We start from the raw sequence: 21,868 nt of genomic DNA, 5'->3' as shown, positions 1-21,868 counted from the left end.
AGTGTCAGCAGACAAATCTAAATAAAAATTTTAATTGGCTCTGTCATACTAAGTTCCCTTGTTATTCTTGCTTGGTTGTGAATTTATTAAAATATTAATATTGTAATGAAGAGAAGCAAGGATAATGAAGTGAAAAAAATCCCAAGGTATTGCTGGACACTGATGGCTCCTACCTGCAAATCTACCTATTCAGAAAGCTAAGTTCTGGGGGTCACAGTTGAAAACCAGCCCAAGCCAAGTCTGTGAGACTATTCAATTATACACACACACACACACACACACACACACACACACACACACACACACCAGAAGTAAAGCTGTGTCTCAAGTGGTAGAATGTTAGCCTGGAGAAAAAATGCACAAGGCCCTGAGTTCACCCCCCAGACTGGCACACACAAAATATTTTTTCAATGTATATCCTACAAAATTAAGAAAAGTGAGGGAAAGGAAAAGGAGTTGGTTGGGAGGGATGGATGAAAATGCTGAAAGAGGAGACATTGATCAAGATGAATTTTACTCATCAACTACTTTATTGAATGGCAACTCCTTTGCACAACTATTGAAAAACAACAAAAATATTTTTTAAAAAGTTCTTAACTAGACACTAGTGGCTTATGTTTATAATCTTAGCTAGTCAAGAGGTTGAGATCTGAAAATCCTGGTTCAAAACCAGCCCAGGTAAGGAAAGTCTGTGAAAGTCTTATCTCCAATTAATTACCAAAGAAGCCAAAATTGGAGCTGTGGCTCAAGTAGTAGAGAGCTAGCCTTGAGCATAAAAGCTCAACAGCAGTGCCCAAGCCCTGAGTTCAAGTCCCAGGACTAGCATAAAAGTAAAACAAAGCAAAACATATTGCTAATAATAGCATTGTTTTTATTAAAAGATTCCTTTTTCATCTATTGAAATGATAAATCCATTTATAGAGTGAATTGCACAGGTTGATTTCCTATTGATAAAAAGGATTCATGTGTCCAGTTTAAATTCTTTGTATGGTGTATCAACTTTGGACACATCTTGCCAGATCCAATTTGTCAAGGCTTCATTAAAGTCTTATCTCTGATGAATATTTGCCTGTAGTTTGGTAAGCTATAGTTTTTTTTTTAATTCACTTAGTGTTTTTATTCTTAGTGAGCTATTATTTGAAATCAGATCTTGGCAGCTTTTCAAGTTATGGGCTTAAGTAACCCACTTGCTTCAGCTTCCCACAAAGGTTTATTAAAGGCATGGATTACCAAGCTTTAAGATTATTTTTATGGTAAAAATTAGAAATATATAGTCTATATATTTTATGCTTTTCAGCAGTAATGGAGTTAGAACTCAGGGCTTTCTGATTCCCAAACAGATGACCTACCCTGGAGCCACGCTGCTTGCATCCATGGTTTTTCTCTCTAGCGTGACTTCTTTCATGACTCAGAAGGTGATGTAGTTGAGTGAAGGCTTTATCACAAGCTTATAGCTTATAGCGAAGCCATGGGCAGAGAGGCCAGACTGAGCATATCTGCAATTTGCCTACTGACAGCACTCCCGCGGCCAGAGGAAGACCATCCACCTCCAGCGGCTTTACTCAGAGTAAACCATCCGCTACGAGGGGGCGTGTCGGCGGGCGGGGCCGGGGCGGAGCTGTCTTCCAGAGGCGGCACAGCGGCAGGAAGCTCCCGAGCTTCCCACGGAGTCAGCGTCCCCGGAGAAAGGTCCAGGGACTGGGCCGGCCGAGTGGCAGGACTCAGCGTTCTGAGGCCGGCGACTTCCGGGCGGCGGAGCTCTGCCCCTCCTTTCTTTTCTCTAGGTCAGGTCTCCTTCTGGCTGCGCTGGACCTGCGCACGCGGGGGACTTCCGCATCGGGCCCTCCAGCCTCCCGCAGCGTCCCGCAGCGCCCTGGCGGGCAGCAGCCTGGGTGGTAGCGGCGCGCCTGGTGCTCGGCGCCAGCAACCTGCTACTGCCATCTACAGGCTGAGGCGGGGCCCGCGGCGAGGCGGCCGGGGGCATCGGCTGAGCCCCTCTGGATCTGCAGGTAAGGCGGGGGTTGGGGGGTGGGGGGGAAGGGGCCCTGCCTGGCAGGTGTATGGCAACTGACACCAAGGCCTCCCTGGCCAGGGCGGGCCCAGTGGCTCCTCTGTGCTCGCAGTGAAATCGGCGGGCGAGCGGGAGGAGGGCGGGGAGCCCCAGTGGAGAGGGCAATTGCCCCCTGAGAGAGTGGGCGGTCCTGAGCCACCTCCTGGCATCAAAAAATCGCCTCAAAGTCTTCTGCCTGCTTCAGGCGTCAAAGCAGAGGACTGCCAAAGGCCTGCTGATGGCCTCCTGCTTTAAAGCTTGCTGTGGGTCTTTGTGCTGTGGAAGGGATGCCGGGACTGTGGTGGGGACAGCGGGTGGCGGAGGGGGGGGGGGGGGCTAGAGCCAACGATGAAATTCTACTTGTGCCAGCATGGGGGCTGTTCTGCCTGCAGTTTATCCCGCCTGGGGGGGAGGGGGAGGGAGAGAGATGCTGGAAACTGGAACTATTGAGAGAGAGAGACAGAGAGAGACAAAGAGACAGAGACAGAGACTGAGAAGAGAGGGAATGAGGAGGAAGACCAGGAGGGGGAGGGGGAGGAGGGGGGAGAGGAAGGAGAGGAAGAGGAGGAGGAAGGGGAGGAGGAGGCTGGAAACTGGAACCTTGCCTGTGAGAGACACTGGATATAGGTCTGTTTACAAGGTTGTCTGCTGGATATGGGTCTGTTTAGAAGGTTTAAATCGTCATGGTTGAGTTTGAGGATATCATTTTTGCTAGGAAAGCATCCAATTCTTCCAGGTTCTCGATTTTGTTGGTGTCAAAGTTTGCAAAATAGTCCCTTATTGTGTTCTGGATTTTGATTGTTTCTGTGGTGATGTTACCTCTTTCATCTCTGATCTTGTTTATTTGGGTAGTGCTGCCTTTGTTTTTTGGTCAGATTTGCTAGGGTTCTGTCTATGTTGTTAATTTTTTCAAAAAATCAACTCTTCATTTTGTTGATTCTTTCGATGGTTTATTTTTACTCTAAGTCATTTAATTCTTATTTGGTTTTAGTTATTTGCTTCCATCTATTGGCTTGGTGTTTGGCTTGTTGTTCTCTTTCTGGGAGCTTAAGGTGATCCCTTAAGTTTTTGAGTTGCTATTTCTCCAGTTTGTTGATGTAGGTACTCAGAGATATAATTTTTCCTCTGAGTACTGCCTTTGCTGTGTTCCAAAGGAGCTGGTACTTTGTGTGCTCATCTTAGTTTAATCCCATAAACATTTGGATTTGTGTTCTAATTTCTTCAATGACCCACTTATGGTTCAGCAACGTGTTGCTTAGTCTCCATGAATTGTGGGATTTTCTGTGGTGACTGTTTGAGTTGAGCTCTAATTTTGTTCCATTGTGGTCTGAGAGAATGTAGGGAATGATTTCGATACTTCTGAGTTTGTACATATTTTCTTTGTGCCCTTTGTGTGATCTATTTTGGAGAAAGTTCCATGAGCTGCTGAAAAGAATGTGTATTCTGGTGTTGCTGGATGGAATATTCTGTAGATCTTGGTTAAGTCTAGTTGGTCTATGCAGTTGTTTAGTTCTGAGGTTTCTTTGCTTCGTTTTTGGTGTGTTGATCTGTCCAGATGTGACAGTGGAGTGTTAAAGTCTCCAACTATCAATATGTTTGGATCTATGAGTGTTTTTAGAGTCAGTAGTGTTTGTTTGATGAAGTTGGGTGCTCCTGTATTTGGGGTGTAGATATTTAGGATGGTTATATCCTCCTGTAGGAGAGATCCTTTTATTAGTATGTAGTAACCTTCTTTGTCTCTTCTTACCTTTTTTAATTTGAAGTCAATTTTATCTGATACGGGGATTGCAACTCCAGCCTGCCTATGGGGGCAGTTTGCCTGGTAGATTTTATTCCAGCCTTTCACTTTTAGAAGATATTTGCTTTTGCTTGATAGATGTGTCTCTTGGAGGCGGGTTCATTTCTCTATCTTTATTGTAATCTTGATTATTTTCCATGTGTAGTATATTTTCCATGTGTAGGACTTTCTGTAAAGCTGGTGTGATGGAAATATATTGTATCAGTTTTTCCTTACTGTGGAAGACTTTTATTTGACCATTTGACCTTCAGCTAAGAATGAGATTTTAGCTGGGTACAGTATTCTTGGTTGATAGTTTTTTTTGTTTTTTTTTTTGTTTTTAGGGTGTAGTATACCTCATTCCAGGCTCTCCTTGCTTTCATGGTCTCTGCTGAGAAGTCTGGGGTAATTCTGATTCATTTTCCTTTATATGTGATTATTTTCTTCTCCCTCGAAGCTTTAAGGATTCTTTCCTTGGACTGCATTGATCCTGTTTTGATCAAAATGTGTAGGTGGGATGTCCTATTCTGATGTGGTCTGGTCTGTTTGGGGTTCTAAATGCTTCTTGTATCTGGATAGGCCTATCATTCTGGATATTTGGGAAATTCTCAGCTAATATTCTGTAAATAAGTTGCCTATTCCATTGACTTCTTTCTCTAGGTTTTCCTTGATACCTATTAGCCTTAAATTGGGCTTCCTGATTGTATCTTGGAGCTCCTGGAGTGATCTGTTTTGCTGATTGGATTGGTTTTGTATAGTTTTTTGTTCTTTCTCCATAGATTGTAGGGAATCTTCAGTTCCTGAGATTCGATCCTCTGCTTTATCTAGTGTGCTCTGTAGGCTAGCTACTTGATTTTTAATCTCCCTTCCTCTTACTGGTCTTTCTTGATGGCTTCCAGGCCTTAAGTCCTGTATGGACTTCTTTACTTCATTAATTTGGTTCTAAGTGCTGTCTCTCAAATCTTTTAGCTGGGTAGCTCTCTTTTCATTGGACTCTTGAAGTTCATTTATCTTTCTATTTGTGTTGGCCATGAAATCCTCTATTACTTTATGGACGGATTGATGTATTAATCTTTGGTTCGCCTCCTCATGCTCTAGAATAGCTGTCTGAAGAGATTCAAACTTTTCATTAACATTTTTATCAGTAGAGTTTGTAGAGCATTTTGAGGGTTCTCTTCTAGGTCTTTGATTGATTGCTCTGCTTCCTTCTTGTTTGGAGTGGGAGATGAGATTCCCTTGTTTGTCATCTTTCTTGTGCTTCTTCTGCCCATTTTGGTTGGAAATGCCAATTTACAAGCACCAGTGAGCACCATTTAAGATCCAAAGCAGACCTTACCAAGCACTGTTGTATAAATCTTAGAAGTTCACAGTTATATACAGATATCTTCCCTCTCTTTTTTGTATATAAAAGCAAATTTGGTGTGCCAGAAGAATACAATTTTAATGTAACAACCAACCCCGAACCCTGTATTCAGTAGTTACTTATTTACCATTATAACCCTATGAGCAATTTTTATTCTCATATTTAGTTCTTTTTGGACTAGTGGGATTTCTCTATGAACCTCTTTGACTCACTCGTATTGAACAAGGATACCCTCTATCCTATAACCAGGGGTCAATGCAGTCTGGAGGTCCTAGAAGTAAATTTAGGAGGGTAAGTTAGGGGTATTGAAGAGAGTAGAGTAAAATGAATGGGGGATGATGATTTTGGTTTAGTTTCAGTGAAATGGAAAGGTGGAGAAGAGTAGAATCGGTAGAAAGAGCGAGGTTAAAATAATAGACAAAATGGAGAGTCAACAGAAAAGAGTAAAGGTATTAGTCAAAGGAAAGTAATTTTAAAGGGGGTGGATCTACTCTGACCCTCCTCCCCTAATAGTTAAATCCTGGGGCTCTGTGGTTAGCACAGCTTGCAGGTAGGACTTAGATGTCCTCTGTAGTTGGGGGAAGCTGAGCAATCTCCGGAACCGTAGCTCCTCCCATCTGCTGTGGGACTGCTGCCTTTAAAGTCTGGCTCTGAATAGGCTTGGACTCAGCCAGGTGGGGCGCCTGGGGCCTGGTTTATCTGGCTGAGAGCTGCTTGCAGTGGGGGAGGTTCCTCCCTCTTGGGCAGGGTGACCTCCTGGGCAGAGCTGGCTGTGGAATTCAGCTGTTTGCTGGTGAGACTTGGGCATTAGTAATGGAGCTGTTTATCTGTCTCAGGAACTGTTTACTCTCCTGTCTGTTTGCTCCTTCCTGCCAGTAGCTGCTTGCCACTTTGGGTTTGATTTTAGAAATTCCTGCTGCTGGAGAGTCGGCAGCCACCGAGTCAGCGGGGCACCACTGGCTGAGTTTACCTGAGTCTGTGAGTCTCAGCCCGAGGAGAGATACTCCCACGTGGGCAGAGGGATCGTCTTCTGAGCAGAGCTAGCTCTCACTGTTCAGTTACTCTTGCCATTTGCAAAGATGGTCCCTGTAATGGAGTCACCCCCCACAAGGGAGGGGATTCCTGGTTCCTGCTAGAGTCCACCACTCAGTCTCCAGCAAAAAAGATGATAAAAGGATGGATTTATTGGGGAAGTAAAAAGCAAACCGACTGGCCAGAGTCGCAGCCCATACTCGAGACCTGGAACTGTGACCATGTGTTGCCTTTCAGGCCTGGTTATATAGGCAAACATCACATAGTCAAACCTGCCACACGCAGGTGGCCAATGGTGTTACCACCCTTACAGAGCGTGCTATGTCATATGCAGGTGGCCAATGGAGTTACAGTCTGTCTCCCAGTATCTGTTTGAACCAACCTATTATTCTAGTTAGAATTGTATTTGGTGGGGCTCCCAGGATGCAGGTGAATACGCCTACTCATGGGAGGGCACAAGTTTAACCTTGAACATTCCTTGAACCTTCCACATCTCAAGAGGTCAAGTGCTTTACACAATCTTATCACAGCAAAGGGGAACTTCCCTGGATAGGGCGGGGAGATCTTAGTGAAGATGGAATGGGCTTCTGCTCTCTTTAACTAATCTTGAATGGAGTCAATCTGATACCCCTCCAACAGCCAATGATGGCGCTGGCCAGATCTGACCTCCCTATTACAGCTCTTTCATCCTTGCTTTCCCCAGGCCTGCTTTATTTCCAGTCTTCTCTGGCCAGGTCTATGCCAGAGGCAAAGATGGCACTTTGCTCTGGTGATGGGGGAAGGGCTGCCTTCTGTGGATGTGAGTGAGAATGTCTTTCATGGGGTATTCACACTTTCTCTGCTATTTTGGCCCATTTCATTGTGTATATGTACTACATTTTCTTGATCCACTCATCTACTGAGGGCCATTGGGTTGGTTTCATATTTTAGTTGCAGTGCTCAGCCTGCTATTGGCATCTGTCTGCCGCCGTCTGGAGGATTTCTTCCTGGTCCCCACTGTGTGCTTTAGGTGCGCGGGGTGTGGGGCGCTGTGCCAGCGCTAGTGTGGCGGCAGGACACCACCTGGAGCTCAAATCTGTGTTTTCAGGCCAGCAAAGTCGATATTTCCTTTCTGGCCAGAATCCCTGTACTGTTATAACTTACTTGGGCTGTCTTTCTAGGAGTAAAAGTTTCTCTGGGATGGGAAAACTGCGATGTCGGAGGGAGCTTAGCTAGGGCTCTGCTGCTCCTCAGCTGTCTTCCTGGAAGTCACTTTTGAGACCTTTACAGTTAAGTCTTTGAAAAATGTTTCTTAAATTCATGATTTTTTACTTTTAAAATTATGGGTGGAAGTAGTGTTGTGCCAAGTCGTGAAACCACCACCAAGAAGACCACCGAGACTCAGACATTCCGAAATGCAAAAGCAAGGCAAGGCTTTATTTAAGCGAGCTGCAACTTGGGCCTCATCCTACCCACCGACACAGCGGAGGTTAGGAGGAAGCCCCGAGCTGTGATTACACAGGGCTTATAAAGGGAAAGAACAGGGTTACAAGAATCAGGTGTTCAAGCAAGCAAGATTAGGACACAGGTACAAATCTGATTGGCTCAGGGTTCGATTCTAAAATGGGGTTCACGTTGTAAAATGGGGCCGGACTTCAAAGTCTGGCACTTCATTTCCCCCTTTTTCTTTTTGGTACCTTGGGAGCCAATCATGGCTCCATTCTGTCCATTTCAATGGCTTGCATGTCTAGGGGATGATATAGAGGTAAGTCATGGGCCAGTAGGGCCCAATGTAGTAACCAAAGGGCCTGTCACCATTTCTTACAAGTATAGTCTCTGTACCTCTGTTTTGCATGCCTCTAGTTTATCCTGCCTCATCTTCCCAAAAACAACTCTGGTCCCTCGGTTTTAAAGGGGTGCTGATGGGTGAAGATCATCCATCTTCTGTAACTCTTCAGGCTGACTCAGGGGCGTTGAACCTTACCTAGCCAGGAACATATAACCTTAACTTTACCTCTCTCTCTTAACTTTAACTCTCTCTCTCCCGTTCCTGTATAGGAGCAGACCAGACAACCCCGAATATAGAGTGGACTGGACGGGCGCCCGTTAGAAGGGCCTCCCGGTCCAGTCCTTCAGGTTCAGGGTGGTAGTGGGAAGCCTGAGCCCCCTGTGGAGGGCTTGAGGTGTTCTCCAAGTCCTCCAGGACTGCCCATATGAGCGTGTCCACTCCGGCTGGTCCTTCACTACCTACAGGTTCAGATTCAAGTGGCTGGCCTAAACAGAAAACAAAACTACAAATCACACAGACACAGACACACAGAATGAACAGCGCTATTTTCTTACCTTCGGAGTCTGGGGTCTCGGGGGTCTCTGGGGCTATCCCGGACGAAACCCCAAATGTTGTGCCAAGTCGCGAAACCACCACCAAGAAGACCACCAAGACTCAGACATTCTGAAATGCAAAAGCAAGGCAAGGCTTTATTTAAGCGAGCTGCATCTCGGACCTCGTCCTACCCACCGACACAGCGGAGGTTAGGAGGGAGCCTCAAGCTACAATTACACAGGGCTTCTAAAGGCAAAAAACAAAGTTACAACAATCAGGTGTTCAAGCAGGCAAGATTAGGACACAGGTACAAATCTGATTGGCTCAGGGTTCGAGGCACCCCAGGGGTGGTCAGAGTTAAGCATTCCCAGTGGTTAGAGTTCTAGACCGACTGGGCCCTAATGGGCTTATCCTGGGTCTGCTCACAGGGCCTGCTTATCTCAGGTTCACGTGGTAAAGTGGGGTTCACGTGGTAAAGTGGGGCCTGACTTCAAAGTCTGGCACTTCAGTAATACTGAAGGTACAGGAGTTCAGGGTGCTAGTTGATTATAATGATCCATGTGGTCACTAGTCTTATATGTAATCAGAAAGTATGGGCTTTGTGCTCATTGAGCTAGACCTGCATTCTGAGCTTAGCTGTCATAGATACTGGAACAAGTTCTTTTTTTTTCATTAATTTATTGTCAGAGTTATGTACAGAGGGGTTATAGTTTCATATGTGGCGCAGTGCATACATTTCTTATCCAACTTGTTACCTCGTCCCTCATTTCCCCCCCACTTCTACCCTCTCTGTTTCCCTCTCCCCCTTGAGTTGTGCAGTTGGTTTATACCAGATAATTTTGTAGGTATTGCTGTTGCCTTGGTTTGTCTTTTTATCCTTTGTCTCTTGATTTTGCTATTCCCTTTCCCTTCCCTAGTTCCAATACACATATATGCAATATCCAGGGCACCAAAATCACAGTGACATCAGAGGTTAAACCACAGGAAAGAAAGACAAAAGAAAAAGGGCATATTTTCAAATGGTATGTTGAAAATAACAACAGTGTTAAACTACTTGTTTCCATAATTCGGAGTTTCTTTCACTTAGCATCATTTTATGTGTTCATATGTACATAGCTATTGAGCTATTGTGCTCTTCTGCTAGGATAGTCCTAGACGTGTAGTAATTATTCCTGATAAGGGAAACCATAAAGTCTGTGTTTCTTTGGGTCTAGCTCACTTCACTTTGTATGATTTTTTTCCATGTCCTTCCATTTCCTTATGAATGTGGCAGTGTCATTCTTTCTGACAGAGGCATAGAATACCACTGTGTATATGAACCACATTTTCTTGATCCACTCATCTACTGAGGGGCATCTGGCTTGGTTCCATATTTTAGCCATTACAAATTGTGCTATGATGAGCATAATTGTGCTGGTGGCTTTAGTGTGATCTTGTAATCTTTTGAGTAGATGCCCAAAAGTGGGGCTTCTTGGTCTTAGGGGAGCTCTATGTTTACCCATACTGCTTCCCAGAGTGGTTGAACAAGTTTACACCCCCACTCACAGTATAGTAGGGTTCCCTTTTGGCCACATCCTCTCCAGCATCTGTTATTATTAGTTTTCTTGATAATGGCCATTCTTATTGGAGTGAGGTGGAATCTCAATGTTGTTTTGATTTGCATTTATTTTATGGCCAGTGATTTTGAGCACTTCTTCATGTGTCTCTTGGCCATTCTGGTTTCCTCTTCAGAGAAGTCTCTTTTTATGTCTTTAGCCCATTTGCTGAGGGGGCAGTTGGTTCTTTGAGAATTTGTTTTGGAGGAATTTAATTTTTTTGAGTTGTACATAGATATGAGGCCTTCCTCTGTTTGTTGTATGGCCAGTAAAGATCTCCCAATCTGTGGACTTTCTATGTATCTTGCAAGCTATAGCCTTTGCCATGCAGAAGCCCTGCAGTTTGATGCAATCCCATTTGTCCAACCTTTGTTTGATTTGTTGTGTTTCTGGGTCTTTGTTAAGAAACTTTCATCCTGTACCAAGGAGCCCAGGTGTTTCTCCTATTCCTTCTTGTAAAGTTTTCAGGGTATCTGATTATTACCTTAAGGTCTTTGATCCATTTGGAATTGATTCTGGTGCAGGGTGGTATATAAGGATCTAGCTTTAGTTTGTTACAGATGTTGAACCAGTTTTGCCAGCACCGTTTGTTGAAGAGGCTGTCTTTCTTCCATCCTATTTTTTTTTTAGCTCCTTTATCAAAGATTAAGTAGGCATAGGTCTGTGGGTTAATTTCTGGGTCTTCAGTTCTGTTCCATTGGTCCTCAGACCTGTTCTTGTGCCAATACCAAGCTGTTTTTATTACTATAGCTTTGTAATACAGCTTGAAGTTTGGTACTGAAATTCCTCCAGCACTGTTCTTTCTGCTTAAAATTCTTTTTGCTATTCAGGGTCTTATTTGGAACAAGTTCTTATCTGTATAATTGGAATCATGATAATACTTCATAAAACTGATATGGGGATTAATTCACCAGCTCTTAGTAAGTGCTCAATTAATAGTATATCTTGTCTGGATACTTGATATGTAGCAAAGTACTCTTTTGTGATACTGCTGAATTGGGTAGGATTATTGACAGAAGTTGTCAGAAGTTAAAAGGAATGTCTCAGGAGTAAGAAAACCTTGACTATCTGGAAGTAAGAAAAGATACCAATGTTTAAATAAATCTGCTAAAGAATAAGAACAGAAAACCAAGAGTCATACTTAGTTTTCAGTCCAGTAAGAATACAGATATGACATTTTGATTTTTTTTTCCATTAATAAGCTCTCCTTTAAATTTATCACGGGCTCTTTTACTGTCAAGGTCCCTTCTTCTCCTCAAACCTATTTACAGTTATCAGGAAAAGAGGTTGATATGAACCCAGAAGTCAATGTTCAGGAAGTGGCTGAAGATGATAAAGATGATGGTGTAACAATTATTGGTAAGGAGGCTGCATTTTCCCTTGTATGGACTTGCTACTGTTGGTTTATAAGTAGAAATATGGTATAGTTCACTTCAGTCATAGTCCTTTTGTTCTTTTTCATTCTCACATTTAATGTTGACAATTATCATAGCATGATATAGACAATTAGTTTGAAAAGACCTGCATAGATTATTTTAGAACCCTCCTTCCTGCTATCCTAGATAAAACTGATTTGAAAAATTGTCTGGAATGGCTGCTTTCTAATTCTTGGACTTAACAGGCAACATGTGATGCAAGATTAAAGATAATGTTACATGATTAAATAGAATTTTATTGAACTTATTGGTTTGCTTTTTTAGTACAGCAAACTCTCAGTCCAAAAAGATTCATGTATTTTCCATTACATCCAGCTACACAGATTGTTAATACTATTTTTTTCTTATAGATACAATGTTTTAATAAGCACTATAGTAAATGCTGGTGGATTTTCTATTAAATTCTCACAGAATGGCATCAAGAACACTGAAATTACTCTGTAGGAAGATGCTTATTACTTCATAATTATTATGAAGCTCCTTAAACTACTTGTTTTTATTTATTTGTTATGTCTTGCTGGTTCTGACCAACAAACTCTGCATAAAGAAATGCTCATGCAATAATCTATCATATTTACTATCTCAGTATCAAATAATTAATATTCCAACACCACCTGAGGTGAGAAATGGGTTTATTGACAAGTATTGTTAGTCTGAAGATCTCTTCCCAACCTCTGCTTTTATAGGCTCATTGTGGCCCAGGGCTTTTTAAAGAGATACATTCTAAGAGATAGATAGCAAGCAATCAGAAATATGAAGATAAGTACCTTCAGGGCTTTATACCTGTCTTTTGACAGGATTACTGCAAAAGGTCAAACACTCAGACAGTATCATTCAAACACCAGCCAGATCTGCAGTCAATTACAGTCTCCATAGTGTTCTAGAGTTTCCACAGGGTCCTGTGCTTGGACCCTTATTTTCTAAACCAGGAAGGGCCAAATTAAAAAGAGGTCTTTTGTACTCAGTGTACTCAGTGTAGCAATCAAGGTTACAGTTGGATATTGTACTTCATGCCTAGGATTTCAGCTACATGGGAGACAGAAATAGGAGGCTCACAGTTCAAGCCAAATCCATAATACTAGCCTAAATCTGGCCTGAACAAAAGCAGGAAACCCTATCTTAAACACAAGCTAAAACTAAAAGATTCCGCTGGGGGTGGGAGGAGAGACATGGCTCAAGTAAGTATAAGACCCCAAGTTCAATTCCTAGTGCTATCAAAAAGAAGGGAAAAATAGATACTGATTAGCAGAGTCTTAGAGTTCTGGAGGGCACTCTGCACAGCTGGACCCCTGGTAGCTCTGGGCATTGTCTCTGAGAGGTATATTAAGGGGTTAGTGTGGAGGGTGCTCATATGAAGAGGCAGCAGTCTTTCTTAGAGCAACTCGTATTTTCTTTTCATCTTTAAAATATTTGGTCCCCAAAAGGCCTCAAGCCTTTATTTATCATGTAGATGAAATAATTGAAGCAACTCAGAAAATCAGAGCAGTTTGGTTTCCCCCACCACCATAAGATTTCCACTCTGAAACTTAATTTTAGAAATAATGAGCAGCTTTATATGTGACTTGTTATAAGCAGCTGAGCTCAGCTCATCTGGGCCTTCCTCAGAGAGCCTTTGAGGCAGAGAAGCGGAAAGACTACCCTCTGTGCTATGAGGTTTGCATTTTTTCTGTAGCATGACTTCTACTGGGTAATTTCTACAAGAAGCCAGGCCAGTAAAATTTAGTCCTCTAGGCTCAGGCTTCCCACAGGATTTTTATGTACCACGCTGTAATTTTATTTATTTATTTAGGCCAGTCCTGGGCCTTAAACTCAAGGCCTGAGCACTGTCCCTGGCTTCTTTTTGCTCAAGGCTAGCACTCTACCACTTGAGCTACAGCGCCACCTCTGGCCGTTTTCTATATATGTGGTACTGAGGAATAGAACCCAGGGCTTCATGTATTTGAGGCAAGCACTCTTGCCACTAGGCCATATTCCCAGCCCCTGTAATTTCATTTCATTTTATTTCCTGTTCCATGGTTTCCTTTGCTGTTGCTGTCACTGATAAATAGCTCTCAGCTGTATAATTCTTAGAGTGATTTGTGTGTATAATATGCTGTTCTGAGGTCAAAGGAAAGCCCAGGACTTCTCAGGCTAAGATATTTACTTACCAAAATACTAAAACTGCTGAACTTTAGAGGACATTCTTTGAGCTTCCCTCCTGGAATAGCAATGGTTAGAATTAGTCAGTGGCAAAGTAATCCCTAATACATGTTTTTTAAGTAGGTAGAATTTGAAAATAGAGAACCACCTGCTAAAGACACACTGACATGCACTGGTCTTAACCCAGAGTCCTCCCATCCCTGTTGGAATCAGAGATGAACTTCAAGGGAGACCCATAAACTTCGTGAAAGCCCATTAGTTTTGTCAGAGGATGTTCTGACTCTTAAGAATTGTTCATGACTGAACAGTTAAAAGTACTGTCTTGGTCTCTCTTAGGAGGAAGAAAGAGAATATACAGATATCAGAAAGAAGTATATCTAACTTGTAAATGAAGCTGTTTTGAAATCAGAAAGGCTTTCCTGGGAAGTTGGTTTGAATGACAAGACTGTACTAAAAACAAAATGAGTGAGTGGCTTTTTTTAAAATTTAGAATGAATAAGGAGATTCTTGCTTTACTACTGAGACTGTAAATTACACTGATTATTAATTGTAAAGAAATTGACCCAATTGATGTGGAGCAGTCCTTACAATATACTTGAAGTTATGCTTATGCTACATAGCCATAGGAGTTCAGGTAGGCCAATGAAACTAGGAAAAGCAGTGCTGGTTTTAAATGCAATTTAATTTTAATTAGGCTTTAAAGAAAGATAACCAAAGCACTGTGAATTTGGTGTCTTGGTTTGAGCTGCTGAAATCTTGTTAGGAATATTAATGTAAGATGAGAGACAGAGACAGAGACAGAGAGAGAGAGCAAAACAAAATATGTCCTTAACTTAGTAACTTCTTTTTTTTGGCCAGTCCTGGGGCTTGGACTCAGGGCCTGAGCACTGTCCCTGGCTTGTTTTTGCTCAAGGCTAACACTCTGCCACTTGAGCCACAGCGCCACTTCTGGACATTTTCTGTATATGTGGTGCTGGGGAATTAAACCCAGGGCCTCATGAATACGAGGCAGGCACTCTAGCCACTAGGCCATATCCCCAGCCCATAGTAACTTCTTAAACCAAAGGAAAATAACAAAGTTTAAGTGACTTTTTGAATTATTTATAATGTGCTCATATGAAACATGGAAACTTAAATAATAATGTAAATAAAAATAGTTGCTGTATACTAATTTCTAGTTCTGATCCTCTAATCCCTGTGTGCACACTTGGTAAACAAGTATCCTCTTTTAGAGAAATACTTACTCTCAAGTGTGAAAATGAGGTTAAAAACAAATAAGATGCCACATTCTGTTAATTTTTTAAATCTTCAGTATTTTAACTCTTAAAATGTTAGGATTTTGAAATACAACATTATATAAAAAGAATAAACCTCTATCTTTTGCTTTCTCCATATTCTTATTGATATTTCTTCTTTTAATTCTGTGGAGTTGAGATTACTACAGCTCTTAAAGTTCGTTTTTTGTGGTTGTTGCAAGATTTCTGTCCACAGCTTTTACTGAAGCATAATAACAAGTATTGGGAGATTTGAAGAATAAAACATTGGTGTCATCAGTACCAAGTGAGAAAGACGCTGTTCGGGGCATTAGAACTCCTGGCATGCCACCTCTGCCTTCCTAACCTTTTAAATCCATGGTTTGTGATGCCTCAAACTCAATGCCTTCCTCTGAAGTTGGTTAGGAAGTAGATCATAGAATTCAGTTCTTTCCATACATGGCTTCATAGGATTATTGTTAAGTTTTATTTTGTTTAAGAAGATACTAAGTTATTTAAGGGAATATTATATTCTTTTGTTTCTTTCTGAAATCTTTCATTAAGAGCCCAAGGGAGATTTCAGCAGCTCATACCAAGAGTAAAAGTCCTTCTGCTTCTGGCTTTTGCTGCTCTGCTGGTCCAGAAAGATATTCTTGGGTTCTTCTTTCTAATACCCGCCTGCTCCATCTGCCTCCCAAATAGCAAAGCTCTGCACGTGTGCACGCGCGTGCGCACACACGCACACACACACACACAGAGCAGCAGTTCACAGTTGTTCATAACTTAATACTGCTGGTATTGACTGTAGTACTATAGTTAGTGACAGTGATCTGGACCTACAGGAAAGGAATTTTTGTTTTTTAAGCATAGAAACCTACATAGCTGTGTTTGCATACATGTACTTTGAAAAGTATTGAGAAACTAAAAAATATATATAGGAATTGAATCTTCTCATCTGAAACATCTCATTTTCTTGCCCCAACTACCTTCCTTCTTCCATCCTCTCTCCATACTTGCCTTGCTCTTCCCATTTCTTTCCACACAACTTAACAAAACACATTTTCTTCCGTGCTTCCTTGGGGGCTGGTTTAGCTCATGCCTACTTAATTTAATCCATATGATGCTTGGATCGTGCTATATATTTTATACTTCAAAAATGTTCATTCTTGGGGCTGGGGATATAGCCTAGTGGCAAGAGTGCCTGCCTCGGATACACGAGGCCCTAGGTTTGATTCCCCAGCACCACATATACAGAAAACGGCCAGAAGCGGCGCTGTGGCTCAAGTGGCAGAGTGCTAGCCTTGAGCGGGAAGAAGCCAGGGACAGTGCTCAGGCCCTGAGTCCAAGGCCCAGGACTGGCCAAAAAAAAAAAAAGTATAAAAAAAATTAAAAAAAAAATGTTCATTCTTACTATCAATTTTTTCCAGTAGACCAAAAGAACCAGCCTTCAGGGAATGACCAAGGATTCTTTCTCTGAACACTTTAGGGGTTACAGCATCAGGTCACTTCACATCTCTACCTTCACCTTGTCCAATCGGGTTACCTTCTTAGCCTCTAATGGAGTTAAGAGAGGAGTGACAGAGGAAGAGCTGGAAATAAGATGCAAGGGACAGAGTCAACTTTGGACACCTGCTTGATTATCCAAGAGAAGATGCTCAAAGTACATGGGCCACTGGGAAAAGGATGTAAAACCACAAAGGTCACTATAGAAGAGAGATTCTCTTGCTTTGACTCAAAATGTTGGCTTTAATTAGGCAAGCATACAAAATGACCCTTCGTAACTGACTACTTCTGCATATTACAAATACCGCAGCCATACGCTGTTTTCTTTGAAAACAGTTCTCTAGGTTTATCCTATTCAGCTGCATACTTACATGGAGATGTGACTACAGTATTCCATCTTAAGGATCCGGAGCTATCTGCAGCCTATCTGAAGGTCCTGAAGGGTTTGGTAAGTAAGCAAGACACAACCAGATATCCAAAATGTGCAGATAATGGCATTTTGCCAATAACATCTCTATCTCCGTGTCAGTAATCTGAACACAGAACCAAAATAAGTACTGGTTATTCAGACAACTCTATTCCACTGAAGAACATTGACTTAGTCATTTTAGGATACTATGATTAAAAAAAAAGTACAATAGATTAAATGGCTTAAACAATATACATTGATTTTTCACAGTTATGAAGCATGGGAGATGCAAAATGAAGGTCAAAATCAAGGTGAAAATCCTCCTCTTCAGGTGTCTGCCTCTCTCCACACTCTCCAATGGCAGAGAGAGAGACCTCTAGTCGCTTCCTCTTCTTATAGAACCCCATTTGAGGGCTCTGTTCTCATGGCCTCTCCTAAACCCATTCACTGCTCACCTCCTCATACTGTCACAAGGGAAATTAGAGTTTCAAAGTGTGAATTTGTGAGGAATGTAAGCACAACCATAACAAACAGAATCAGGAAACCTGTGCATTTTCTTTCACTCGGGTTATTACAAGGTGGGCCAAGTATTGGCTTAACTTGATTGCCAGACGAGGTCAGAATAGTAAAAAGATTTGCCTCAAAGGACCCCAGTGGAATACATTTTTATTGAAGAGTCTCAAGTTTGAATGGAAAACTGAACCAAGTTTCTTTAGTAATACCTATCACATCAATATGGCAACTTACAAAATATATTATAAAGAGGTAAATTACCTTTCAACTTAAAATCTACTCTCAAGTTTCATCAGTTTTGAAATAAGTTTGAGGACATGATATGTGATCAAACTAAAAGTAGACAACCTTTAAAGATCAAAATATACATCCCAACAGGACAACACTCTGGTAAGAAAGGTCTGGGCATCTCTGGTGGATGTATATAAGAAAGGACAAGGGAGTGAGTCAGATGTCTGGAGGCAGGCAAAGGAAGATGAGCAGAAGCCACAAAGACGATCAGAGTTCTGCTCAGAGAAAATCTGCCAAATATATTCCAACATCTTGCAAGTTTGCCTAGATGTCCAACAGGGGTAATTCAACCTCAATTCTTAGTTTATTTCACTCACGAGGTCTAGCTTTTGAGTTTATTGTGAAACTGAGACTTGCTATAGAATAAACTAGATTACTCTCACAAAGGAATTTTCCTTCCACCTGAATTTAATATTTTATGTTTGAACAGTAAAAAAAAATATGCCATGAGATTTGGCTTTTTTAACATAAAATTAAGAGAATTATGCAGGAAAGGCCTTTGGCTTGAAATGTACACTTTGCAAGTTGGGAAAAGGGATGCTGTCATTGTCTAAGCATTCCATGTTTCCTGAGCACAGTGCTCAGAACCAAGGTTTATTACTGACACTGATTCTCACAAAACTGTCTTCAGACATTATTTCTATATTATATGGTTCTCCAAAGATCTGATGTCATTGAGAGAAGATAAAAGCCCTCGGTATTGTTGAGGAAAGGAAGGCCAGTGGGAGTAGGGTGAGAGAAAGTCCAGGGCAGGTGGAGTTCACAGTGGTAGTGAAAGGGAGGCCATTTTGTGCAGATGGAAAATCACTGTTAATGTTTTAGGGATTTATGAACTGAGAACCTGGAACTGGAACTAGAGAGAGCTGGCTATTTTTCTGTCTAGTCCTGTTGGTAGATGGACCTTAAGGAATGTATATTTTGTAGTTTGACAAGGTCCTAGTTCTAATGTCAGCCCCTTTGGGAGAGGATATTGTTCCTCCCAAAACAATTCCCTTTGATTCTCTGAGAATTTTTTTTTTTTTGGTCCAGTCCTGGGCCTTGAAATCAGAGCCTGAGCACTGTCCCTGGCTTCTTTTTGCCCAAGGCTAGCCCTCTGCCACTTGAGTTACAGCGACACTTCTGGCCATTTTCTATATATGTGGTGCTGAGGAATTGAACCCAGGGCTTCATGCATACAAGGCAAGCACTCTTGTCACTAGGCCATATTCCCAGCCCAAATTTTTGGTTTTGTGTTTGTTTTATGGGCTTTGTTTTGAGATAGAGTCTTGCAATATATCTCAGGCTGGCCTCAAACTTCCTATCCTCCTGCCTCAGCCTCTCAAGTTCTGGAATCAGCAATGTATGCTGCCGGATGGCTCCCTATAGTATGCCACTATTTATATTTTAAATGAAGTGATTTCCTATAGTAGAAGTAACATAAGCATATTACTCAAAATTGACAAAAACTAGCAAAGTGGAAACAATTACAAATCCATGACCATAACATAACACATAACTACAACATTCAGTAACTATTTTTTACTTTCTTTCCTCTCTCTCTCTCTCTCTCTCTCCTCCTTTCTTTCATTTTTGAAAGTAGGGATTGCACATGTGTCTTGTGTTGTTAAGCAGGTGCTCGAATGCTTTAGCCATTTTGCCAGCGCCCCAACACCCTCCCTGCTTTGTGTTACCTCTGAGCAATTTTGCCCATGGGGTATAAACCCCATGGTGGGATGCTTTTGCATCCCTTAGCTACAGTGCTAGTGAAGCATGTTCTCATCCAGTCATGGCAGCTTTCCTAAGACTCTGGGGGACTGGTGGTCAGTAAAATCTGAAGCTTCTGTTCTTATTGCGTGTGTCTAAATTATAAAAATGCAATTCCTGGCCTGTTTCAGCTTCATCTCCCTAAAGGATATATTAGAGAAATATTTTGCTATTGCTGTTCAAGGATTTATTTATTTATTTATTTATTTTTCTCAACTATTAATTTCATTCTAGTCATTAACTCCTACTTCGAATCACTGTCATATGGATCAAAGGTGATAGCAGGGCCTAGTATGCTGCCAAGGCCTTAGAACTTGGCCTCAACAACAGTCCCCCATCCCCTTTGAGCTACATCTGCTTTATTTGGCATTTTAGGATTGGCTAAGATGAGGTTTTACTATTATTGAATGGCTAGAGGTAAGGTAGCTTCAGGGAAAAGAGGTCCAAGAGATAAATAAGATGTTCATTTTTAAAAAATCACTGTGGGGTTTTGGGAAGCCTGGCATAGAATGGTGAGGCAGACGTGAACTTTTTTTATGGTAGAGTGTTTCCAGTGTATAACACATGCTTCACAAGTGCAAGGCTCTGAGTTCAAACTCCAGTATGACCAGAAGTTCAGTCCCTGCCCCAGCACTTCCTAGGCTTAGGACTTGGAGGCTGTCTCTAGTCTGCTAAATTTGTCCATTTTCAAGATTCCAAAATTTTGTTGGAGAAGTGGCGCTGTGGCTCAAGTGCCAGAGTGCTAGCCTTGAGCAAAAGAAGCCAGGGACAGTGCTCAGGCCCTGAGTCCAAGCCCCAGGACTGGCAAAAAAAAAAAAAAAAATCCAAAATGTTGTTGGTTTGGGGCTGGGAATGTGGCTTAGTGGTAGAGTGCTTGCCTAGCATGCAGGAAGCCCTGGGTTCTATTCCTCAGCACCACATAAACAGAAAAAACTGGAAGTGGTGCTGTAGCTCAAGAGGTAGAGTACCAGCCTTGGGCAAAAAGAAGCCAGGGACAGTGCTCAGGCCCTGAGTCTAAGCCCCAGGACTGGCAAAAAAGAAAAGAAAAGAAAAAATTGTTGCTATTGATCCTCCTCTTGTTTTTCTTATCCATGGGAGTTCTTACACTTCTTCGGAATTTCCGTAGGCCACAGGATCTCATTACATAAAGTAGTGTTTGCATCCATCTCAAAAGATTACTGTGTAGATTATATGAAATAATACATTGATATTGTTCCTAACATAGACTCTATAGCACTCTATATTTTTTTCTACTGGACACAGTATTATTTTAGACAAATATTAACTATTATTCAGATCTCTGTAGAACTCTAACAGTAACTATTAATAACTTGTTCTTACGGGACAAATGGTTTTTGTTCTTTAAACTCAAGTCATCTTTTTCTGACCACAACAGCCCACAGTGGTTATGCTTTCCCTCTGATCTCATGCAGATCTTGTCTTTTTCAACTGATTCAGCACTCACTTACTTAACTCATTCCTGAATTGTGACTAACTTTGTGTGGAAATGTGTCTTTCCTGGCAACAAAATGATGTCAAGACATAGGTCCCTGTCACTGGAGATAAACAAGCCTAAGGGGCACCTGGAGTGGTATAAACAGAAATCCACTGTTGAGTGACTGGAATCAATGGTTTTGATCCCAGCTCAGAGGTTCAATAGGCAAGTCCCTTGTGGTATTGTCTGGAACTCTGATAGCTTGGATTGTGATCCCAAGCACACAGTAAATTCTCAAGAAATACTAGGTAGTCTGCTGACTCCTGTAGAAGTATCTTCCAGAAAACTAAGGATTCTAATTTACTAATACAAGAATTCTTGTTACAAGGAATAGGATATTATTGTTTTCTGTCTAGAAGTGTTATGGAATCTTTCTTCTACCCAGGGCCATTTGGATATTTATAACATCAGTTGAGAGTCATACAAAATCATCAGTACAGGCAGATGGCTGTAGACAGCTAACAAGAAGCATATGTACCTAATGATTTCACAGGTATTATAGGGACTGTCTTCCTCCCTCCTGATAGAGTTTTAGGAGACAGAATTCAAGAAAGAATATTTAGACTTTGCAAATAACTTGCTGAAAGATGGCCAGCCTTAATGGGAGATGCACGCCCTTCAGAGTTTGAGAACCCTCCTAAGTGGCATTTACCAATGTCTTCAATTGAATCCATTCTGCTTTGCGACTTTTAAAAAGCTCTATTATTCTTTGAAGCTGAATTTCTCAGCAAGTTTAATGTTTTTTATTGTGGCACTGGGTGGGGGGAGGTGGGCTCAGGGGTTTGTGCTTGCTAGGCTGTGCTTCACCACTTAAACCGTGTCCTCTGTCCTTTTTGCTTAAGTTGTTTTTGGTACAGCATCATACATTTTTGCCCGAACTCAATCCTCCTGTTTTCTGATATAGCTGGACTATAGGCTCATGTTGCCACACCCATCTTATTAGTTGAGATTGGCAGGGGTCTCACAA

The 21,868-nt window shown here is 41.8% G+C and overlaps 1 protein-coding gene and 1 long non-coding RNA gene across 2 annotated transcripts in view; both read left to right on the top strand.

Annotated features, from left to right (window-relative positions):
- Window positions 1-1,468: 1,468 nt before the first annotated feature.
- Window positions 1,469-21,868, top strand: part of LOC125345637 — a 38,252-nt gene continuing 17,852 nt past the window's right edge. The window contains exon 1 of the mRNA XM_048337697.1: window positions 1,469-2,009. Within this exon, the coding sequence (XP_048193654.1) occupies window positions 1,469-2,009 (541 nt within the window). The remainder of the gene's footprint in view (window positions 2,010-21,868) is intronic.
- On the top strand, window positions 11,374-16,888 carry LOC125347091. The gene is made up of 3 exons (XR_007210103.1): window positions 11,374-11,478; window positions 14,031-14,159; window positions 16,787-16,888. It is a non-coding gene; the product is annotated as an uncharacterized LOC125347091 (long non-coding RNA).

This window comes from Perognathus longimembris, chromosome 2 (assembly GCF_023159225.1).
Source record: "Perognathus longimembris pacificus isolate PPM17 chromosome 2, ASM2315922v1, whole genome shotgun sequence".
In the NCBI taxonomy this organism is placed as follows: domain Eukaryota; kingdom Metazoa; phylum Chordata; class Mammalia; order Rodentia; family Heteromyidae; genus Perognathus; species Perognathus longimembris.
This window is presented reverse-complemented; position numbering and strand designations above follow the sequence as displayed.